At 32.9% G+C, this 9,720-nt stretch overlaps 1 protein-coding gene across 1 annotated transcript; it reads right to left on the bottom strand.

Moving 5' to 3' along the window:
* Positions 1–270: 270 nt before the first annotated feature.
* On the bottom strand, positions 271–3,044 carry LOC136224347 (uncharacterized). Its single transcript, XM_066012669.1, has 3 exons — positions 1,707–3,044; positions 984–1,612; positions 271–898 (listed from the first exon to the last, which is right to left on the bottom strand). Exons 1-3 carry the CDS (start codon positions 1,937–1,939, stop codon positions 780–782), a joined length of 981 nt encoding a protein of 326 aa, XP_065868741.1. The 5' UTR covers positions 1,940–3,044; the 3' UTR covers positions 271–779.
* Between the last annotated feature and the right edge of the window lie 6,676 nt (positions 3,045–9,720).

Raw genomic sequence — 9,720 nt, 5'->3', positions numbered from 1 at the left:
CGTAAGGCGGAACGATACGCGGTGACCGTTCCGCCTTACGGCGAAAAGGAGTGCCGCAACCGTTCAGCCCACTGTCCGGACGGTTGCGGCGCTCAATTTAGGCCAAATTAGGCTCGAATTTTTTTTTTTTTTTTAAACTTGGTCCGACCCGGTCTATGGCAATGCCTAAGTATTAAAAAAAGCAAAATACGAGAAATTGAGTATATCCAGTTAAATATGCGTTATTTGCTTATAAATGTAAAATGTTTTTAGTTTTTACAGACTGATAATGTTGATAACCGTTCTGGAAAGAGACATACAAGGTCACGTGTTGTGACTGCCTCTGCCCGGAGGGACCGGGAAGAACAGATATTGATGAGGGATGCTCAGAGGGCACAGCCGGATGAGATGGCGGATGCTATAGAGATGGACGGAGATGACTCTATGCCTCCTCAGAGTTCATCCTCTGTGCGAGTACCTACTAAGACCATACCGAGGGGTCCTGGCGGACGTTTTGCTTCTACAGCAGGGTCGTCTTCGGGTGAGAAATTTAAATTTAATTATTATTATGTTATTTATTCGTGATTATTATAAAATATACGAATATAATAAATGAGTTTACTGTAATTTCAGGTAGTAGCAAGCGCTCGAAGAGTGATGTAGAGGATGACTGGATCGTGAAGAGCCCGGTTTCTGGGGGTCCATGTGATGGTCTTGTGATCCCGAGCTTTCTAGGACATATTGCCACTGCTATCTGGAGCGGACAGGATAGGGGCCTCCTCAGGTGTCAGACACGATCATTATACTGTGGGAAGCTGTGTGTATGGTACGGTGGGGCTTCTCAGCAGATCCAGAAGCGTATAGATCCCAACTACTTTGTCAGAATGCACGAAATCATTAACTTCATACGTATTTCCATCTGCATTGAATCAAAATAAGATATTGTAAACCGCACATAACTTATGTTAAGTGTAAATGAATTAGATATTGCAAAGTTGTATTACCCGAGGATGCAAAATTATGAACAGATGATGAAGAGCTTTTCCTACCACTTCTACCACGGCTCCTAGACGAACTACTAGAACGAGCACGTCCACGCCGAGGTTCGTTGTACTCCCAGGCACTAGGCATACGTTTTGTAGATTTACCCGACTTCGGTCGTCCTCGAACGTTAATTTTCACATCAGGTTCGGTGTAATGTGCTTGATCAGGGTGTAGTTGATCATGTATAAGTATTGAAATGTTTCGCAGCAAGGCTGGGCCACCTTTAGATACCTGGTCAACTAAGGATTTAAAATATCTCTCATCTTCTGTCTGATCATGACACCCTTTAGTTTCATGAGTCTGGCCATAATTAATCAAAAGTGTTCTCCAGAAAACATGAACCCTCTCAACACTTATAATATCGCCGGACTCATAAGCTTGTTTGATCTCGTATGCACATGGTATCTGATGAGAGGTTCTCAATACACATCCGCAACGCGCATTCACTTCATGGCTCAAACTTCTCATGCGAGCTAACTCAACATTGATCAGTTGCATGCAGTAGTGTGAGACTTTGCATACCAGGTGGTTAAAGGGGAATCCGGAGTAAGAGACTCCTTTACGAAGCCTGGACTGCTCAAGCATGTACCTAATAAGAACATAAACATACTATCAGTTGACTGAGATTTACAAATACATGATAAAAATACAAACATCTTCCAATAGAACTTATTGAAAAATACCTGATATGAGATGCCTGGGCTTCTATCTGCTTATGAACCTTTTGCCATACCGTGTCCAACGATCCTGTGGATGTATTAAGCCATTGCTTTAGACTCGCATGTTCGCTCTCCACACGACAAGTGGTTGTGTTGCCAAAATGTAAGAAATTTTTCGTCCATACAACAACAAACTTCTCCTTATGCACCAACCACGTCTCCTCAACGTACGAGATAAGAGTTTTGTACCTGCTCATCGAATCCTACATCTTGCCCAGATTTTCCTCGTACTCCACAATGGATAAAGATTCAATTAATGTTCTCCATTTTCCATTCTTGAATTTACCGGCAATTGATTTGTCTCCCATGATTCTGTACGTCCGATCTTCTACATCCTTGTTTATATGCCAAGTGCATAGCAAATGTGCTGTATGTGGGAATACATCCAGAATCGGTTTCAACAACCCCAACTCCCTATCACTGACGAAAACAGTCGGGTTGAGATCAAACCCAATCAAAACCCTCAGCCGCTGCAGGACCCAACGGTAACTTCCTTCAGTCTCATCTTTAATGATGGCATATGCGATCTTGAAATTGTTATTGCAAGGCGTCATCCCAACAATTTCAACAAATGGCATTTTGTACTTGTTGGTTTTGTATGTGGAATCAATGCCGATGTACCAGTGATAAGTCCTGAATAAATCTACTGATTCTGGATGTGCCATAAACACATGTGTAATGACGCTGGAATCACCCTCAGTTTGCGTATAAAGAGCATACTTGTTCTCGAGAGCGATATGATAGAACTGACTAGCCAAGTCTCTACCTTCAAACCCATCATTCCTCATCTTATCTCTATAGTTGTAGACGTGTTTAATTGTTGGGTGGTCTTCAGGATGCTTTTCTTTAACGGCTGCTAAAATAGCACAAGGCTTCGCTTGAGCCGAACTCATATCACGAACGATTAATTTAGATGCGATACTGAGTCCGCTCATCTGCCGACTTCCCTCTGGATACACACGTAACGAATGATTGTGCTGACCAGTTAATCCAGCCTTAGCCTTTATACTTCAACCAGTAAGGTCTGACCGTTGATAGGCTTTGATCTCAAATTTACACCTGCACGCTTTAGTTTTCGTTTTTCGTATTAACCCTGCGTCATCTTGTTTCCCTCTGTAGCGTTCACCCCGTGAACATCTCAATTGCTTTTGCTTTCCACCATTTTTATGCGAAGATATTGTAATCTCAAACCCAATTCGAATAGCTACCTGTTTTGCCCAACTAACAGCATCTTCACACGAAGCAAAAACAGTGTCCGTTATAAAACGAGAACTGTAATCAATACCATCCGGTTGCCAATCTTCTAACGGTTCCTTAATATATAAAAAATGCATAATATGTATTAACAATATGTAAAAAAATGTTGAAAAATGACATTCGGTTACATAGTAGGTATTAATAATACATTTAAAAATATAAAAATATAAATTTAGGACTTAGTCGGGTTAAAAATTATAATTCTGAGCTTGTTCGGGCCTAGTATAGGCTAAACGGACAGCAAGCCCGATTAAAATGGCAAAAATTGGGATATTTTTGCCTAAATGGGCAGCCTGCCCGTTCCACCGTACGTGGGAACGGGCAGGCCACGCCACTTCGGCCTACGGCCGAACGAGCGGCATGCGCTGCTCGTTCCGCAGGCCGAACGGTCAGCGCGTGCTGCTCGTTCGGCTGGCGGAACGAACGGCGCATGCCGCTCGTTCCGTAGGCCGAACGAGCGGCGCATGCCGCTCGTCCGCACGGACGAACGGGCAGTTCGTCCGTTTGACCGTGCGGCCGAGCAGCATCGGCCGTCCGTTTAGGCCAAAACATAAAAAAAAAAAAATCGAAAAACGAAATTTTAATTTAAATTTATATAGTAGGATTACCTCGTGTACGAAATCATGGTCTTCGGGAATGCTTTGGTCCATTTTCGTCCAATTAGAATTTTTAAGCTTGGGAGAGAAAGAGAGGAAATTGTTTTTTGGGGTTTTGAGTTTAAATTATGAGGAGGGCATAATTGTCAAAATATGGCGGTAGTCGTAAAAAATATTGCGGTAAATAGCATTACCCTAAATATAATAATATAACTAAAGTTAATATATTATATATTATATTATATTTTTTATCAGTAAAAAATGAGGAAGTGACATGTCACACCCGACCCAAAACAGCAGCGGGTATGAAAAGGAAACAGGATAAAAATCTACGAATTCGACTCTTCAATCTTTAACTCGTTCAATTCTTAATTTAATTTTCTAATAGATAAAAAAAATTTATTTGGACTACCTAAAGTTTTATTTAATTATTTGGCTTGAACTCGATAATTCTATCAAGCTTCCTACGTATCCCGAACGTTTTAAATCTTTAAATCGGGAATCAAAGCCACGTAGTTCTACCTATTTTAGGTAGTTCTCTTAAATTAGGTAGTTCTCTTTCATTATTCACATATTGTTTGACTCATTAATCATTTAATTGTATATTTCACTTTATTATACAAATTTTATTTTTCACAATTCAATTATTGAGCATAAACTAATATTTAGTATCTCAAATTTATTTGATAGTTCATATAATATAATCTTCTTAAAATGTAAATATATATTTTACAAAAAAAAAAATATACATAAATATTTTATCAAAACCGATAAACTTTTAAGTTCCCAAATCACTTTATCAAATCAACTCGTATCATAGATGAAATCAATTCACAAATAAATAACGATATTTTTGAATTAACATTTTTATCAAAATAAACCGTAATCAAATAAATTGTTTATCAAATCTGACTCATAATCAAATAAACTCTTTATTAAACGAGTTCGTAGCCAAATAAACGGGTTATCAAACCAATTTGTAAACAAACAAACGTTTTACCAAACCAAATTCATAATCAAACAAATGGTTTATCAAACCAAATTCATAATCAACAAACTTAACATTATATTATATCCATCCTAGAGTTTCTCCCCTTACATATCAATCTCCACAATAGAATCGAGATATCTCATAATTTTGCCTAACCTGCATGGTCTTATTCAACACTTCTTTGCCATACCCGATAGGTCTTTCAACTGTGCACACAAGTCATGTCCCTCACTGAACATGGGCTTCAAATATAAAACCACCGATCCGGATTACTCTAGATGGATATATATAAAATCATAAAATTACAACATGCTCAACTCTCTTTTCATAATCAAATTTCATAATTATTTCATAACCATAAACCATTTGGCTTCCGCAAAAGAAGCACAATTGTTCAAATATTCTCTAAAATTGCTCAAAATACAAAATCATTTAAAATCAAATACTCCTTTAATAATAACTAAAATTGTCAAAAATTCATATAAAATCATAAAATTCATAATTTAATCCAACTCCAAAAATCAAATTTCCCAAAATATGGTATCGAAAAAGTTAGATATTCTTATCGGCTATTTTAAGCACGAGATTAGTAACTCTAAATCAGAGTAGTTAACTAGTTATTAAACTCGTTAGATTATCATAAATCTACTTGTACAATTTTATATTCCTCATTTTTGTACTGATTTTATATACAACTAATTTTATATTCAAACTCTTGTGTGGTATCTAATTGACAATTATCAATAATAATCATTTCTATTTTTCTAAGGTATTTTCAATAATTACCATTTCCATTTCCATTTTATAACTTATTTTGATTCGACAAACTAAAGTCACTTAATTATTATATAAATAACTTACAACTAATTTTTAAACCAAACACTTTTATCAGACTATGTTTATTTGTCACCGTATAACACTAAACTGACATCGTTAATTCCAACCGACGGTTCAGTGACAATTTACTACTGTCAATTCCTTACGTTACCGAAACTTCTAAATATCCGTCTATTTTGAAATATAACTGCGAATTAGAACTGAAATAAAGATAAACTAATATTACCTCTCGTGACTCTCGTAAAGCCTCCCACGAATCCATCATTGCACCTCTAATTGTCCACACTTGCTCAAATGAAGATTTAATCCGAATGAAATTACCTCCATTTTACTTGTAAAAGCTATTTAAATATATAAACCACTCATTAATTACCTAATAAGAGGAGCACCCTCCCCCTTTTCCTTATTTTTTTTCATCTATGTAAATATATATGTGAACATATTAAAGAAAACCCCCCTCTCTCATTTTGTTTTTCTTTTCTTTTTATTTCCATCATCTCCTTTTTGAATTCAAAAAGAGTATATATAGTGGGATTAAAATGAGTGACATGTGTAGTTTTTAGATTTAAATAGTTGACACATGTATTTTATGTCTTAAATTATTGGCACATATCCATGCATCATCATCTTTTATTCATTTAACACATATATATATTTTTGTGTGTGTTTTTCTTACCAATAATCCAATCATAAAAACATAACTACTTTTATTATTTGCTTCCTTGGTATTATCCCCATTTCTTTTTTTTCTCTATTTAGTAGCCTTACGGATTAGGCTAATTAAATTAATCCAGAAACTAATATTTTTAAATTAAAATATTTAATATTTCAATTATATTCAAAGGTTTTCCTCTATGTAGATTCAAATTTACTTCACTTAAAAATACATACCAATTAAATTATTAAATGATTTATTATGCACAAAACACATTATGGTACTATTTTTAATAATAATATATTAATACTCAACAATAAAATTCAAATGTAAAAATACCTATAAATTATTATTAATTTCTTTCATAAGTGGACACATGTCTTATAAATCATTAACTAAATGACACATGTTTTATAAATGGACACATGTCTTATAAATTATGAAAGAAATGACACATGTCTTATAAGAATATATATATATATATATATATATATATATATATATATATATATATATATATATATATATAATGACACATGTTTATAAAACATGTACACATATTCATATCATCTTTAAGCTTAATACTATTATTATGTAAATAATAACATATTTAAATATAGACTTCATTTTGTAATTAAATTTTAATTTACTAAACTCCCCCTAAAACTCAAAATTCAATATTTTAAATGCATTAGAATTTTAAAATTATCACTTAAGAACCTTATAATTAAATAAAACATTATGAAACATAAATATTTTTAAAAAATTAATTATTTAAAGATAGATGTGCCATTATATGAGCAACCTTGAAATAATTATTTGACAAGTGTTTTACACCTCTCCATAACATGATAAACATGTCATTCTTTTTATTTTATATATGACAAGTGTTTTACACCTCTCCATTTATGCCACACATATCATCCTTTTACTTTATATATACATAATTTTTTTTCTCCCTTTTAATAAAGAAAATAATAATAATAATAATAATAATGTTATATACTATTTTCAATAGTATTTCAAAATTTTAACTATTGATATTTATATTAGTGTAATTGAAATATATAGATTTTAGTTCTTTTAATTTATTATTTCTTTTAAAACTATATAAAATTTTAATTTACCATAAACATAGTAAATTGAACCCAATAATATGGTAATAATGGCTTATTAATTAATAATCTAAAATATATATTATTAAGACTGAAACGTTCGGGCACGGTCGTGACATGACACCTCAGCTTTATCGTTACTGTTTTATATTATATATAGATACTAGCCTTGAACCCCGTGCTATGCACGGGATGCCTTATAATATTCTGGTGAAAAAAAAATTCAAACAAGTCAATATTTGACGCAAATGAAAGGAGTAAATTACACCAATGGTACCTGGACTTTACCCTAATTCACACTTTGGTACCTAGATTACATTTTGTCTCAAAAATATACCCGAAGTAACAATGACCGGATAATTAAGTATATTTTACCGGTTAATGGCCGGTCAATGCGATTTTGACGAGTAAATTACACTGATGGTACCCGAACTTTACCCGAATTCACATTTTGGTACCTAGATTTCATTTTGTCCAAAAAATACACTTCAAGTAAAGATGATTCAATATTTTAGTATATTTGACTGATCAGTGATTGATCAATCCGAGTTTGACCATTATAAATTAAAAATTGAGACCAATCATACACTCAATTAACATAAAATTATAATACTGTCATTCAGCTCATAAATGAGAATATTATAATTTTATGTTAATTGAGTGTATGGTGAGTCCCAATGTTTAGTTCATGTTACCCGGTCACTAACCGATCAAATGAACTAAACCTTTCAGTCACCTTTACTTGTGTTATGTTTTTAGGATAAAATAAAATCTAGGTACCGAAGTGTGAATTATGGTAAAGTTCGGGTACCATTAATGTAATTAACTCATGAAACTCGCGTTGATCGGTCATAACCGGTAAAAATATACTAAATTGTCCGGTCATCATTACTTCAGGTATATTTTTGGGACAAAATATAATCTAGGTACCAAAGTGTAAACTATGTAAAGTTCAGGTACCATTGATGTAGTTTACCCCAAATGAAAGATGTAGATATATTTTCTATTAACTGTCAAAGTTTAAATGAGATGAACAACAAATGTAGAAACTGTTATAAAACCCACTTCTCCTCCAATTTTATCGAACTTTATCTGCTCCACTTATGTTTAAGAACCTAAACACCAAATAATTTAATTAGTAAATAAATATTAAATATGAACCAAGAAGACAAATAAAATAAAAAAACCTTCCCCAACCCATTTGAACCCAACTATATGATTTTCTATTTATGGCTAAATTCTCATGAAACCAATTATATTTCTGAAATTAATAATCCTAAATTAATTAAATTTACAAATGATTTTCGTCTCTTTCTGTTACATTTCAACATGTGCCATACAATATTCAAACATACTTTATTTTAATTCCTTCACAATTCTCATATGGTATGTTTCTAAAAGCTTTATGACATCAAGTGGTGGCGTATTTTACGTATTTTAGTAACTTGTTATAGTAACACTTCAATTTTATGCTCCAACAATAATACAACACAATTCTTCTTACTCTGTTAAAATGACTTATACTATGCCCTCTTTGTTCTAAGCATATACTATGCCCTCTTCGTTCTAAACATATGAAAATATTGAAACGGACCTCGTGGCTCCAAAACAATGTCAAATCTGCCCAAATCATTGATCGTAATAATTGGACCCAACATATAGGACATTGCCGTTAGTAAACATGACCATATTAGTAGTTAGCATATGAAGCTATGACAAAGCATAAATGTCTTCTCAGGCATGAATCTTGTTATCTACACTTCACACGCGTATCATTTTATCAGTAACAAATCATAAACATATGTTGAGATGTGAACAAAAATAAAAAAATAACAAAAATATACTGTCTTCTGTACGAATTAGACAAAAAAATTTCAAAAAATTCACCGAATTTATAAATATTAATATTCAATTCTATTATTAAACTAAAAAAAACATGAAATCCTTTTTTTTTAGAATGAATTGATATGCAATTGGTGCAAAATAAAGAACAAAAATGTATGTGTTTTATAATAATGTCTGAAATTGACCCAAATTATCAACGTTAGAGGTAAAATTGCTCTTGGTTATAAACGTTAGGGGTAAAATTGCACCATTTTAAACGTTAGGGGTAAAATTGCTCTTTATCCAAAACGTTAGGAGTATTTTTGCACCTTAACCCAAAATTATAATTAAACCCTTCCTACATGTTTTAAGGATCAAACATATAATCAATTATTTTTTCACATTAAATTCTTGATCACTGATTATGCTATTGATTCATGCCTTTTTTTTTTAACTCAGTCGCTGACGGTATTAGAAAGCCAAATCAATTTTCACCCTTAACACTAAAATCCATTTTTAGCAGGTTTTTCCAAACTCAATTTCCAACTTGAAAGAACGTAGTGGAAATCGATTTCTATATTTAATTTTTACTTTCTCTCTTCTAATCAAGAAAGTTATTTTTTATTTATCCACACGTCAGTAGACTGAATCTCTAAAAGGGTCATGTATTAAAAAACTCTACGGAAAAATTAAATAAGAACCA

This window comes from Euphorbia lathyris, chromosome 3 (assembly GCF_963576675.1).
Source record: "Euphorbia lathyris chromosome 3, ddEupLath1.1, whole genome shotgun sequence".
Classification (NCBI taxonomy): Eukaryota; Viridiplantae; Streptophyta; class Magnoliopsida; order Malpighiales; family Euphorbiaceae; genus Euphorbia; species Euphorbia lathyris.
Note: the sequence above shows the minus strand (reverse complement) of the source record. Positions and strands in the feature narration are given on the sequence as shown.

What these genes read in the sequence shown, in the direction of transcription:
- LOC136224347 (XM_066012669.1), bottom strand. Translation starts at nt 1,939, where the DNA reads ATGAGCAGGTACAAAACTCTTATCTCGTACGTTGAGGAGACGTGGTTG. An exon ending in GCCCAGGCATCTCATATCAG is followed by an intron (nt 1,613 to 1,706) that starts GTATTTTTCAAT and finishes TGTTCTTATTAG; the next exon opens with GTACATGCTTGAGCAGTCCA. An exon ending in TCATAATTTTGCATCCTCGG is followed by an intron (nt 899 to 983) that starts GTAATACAACTT and finishes GATTCAATGCAG; the next exon opens with ATGGAAATACGTATGAAGTT.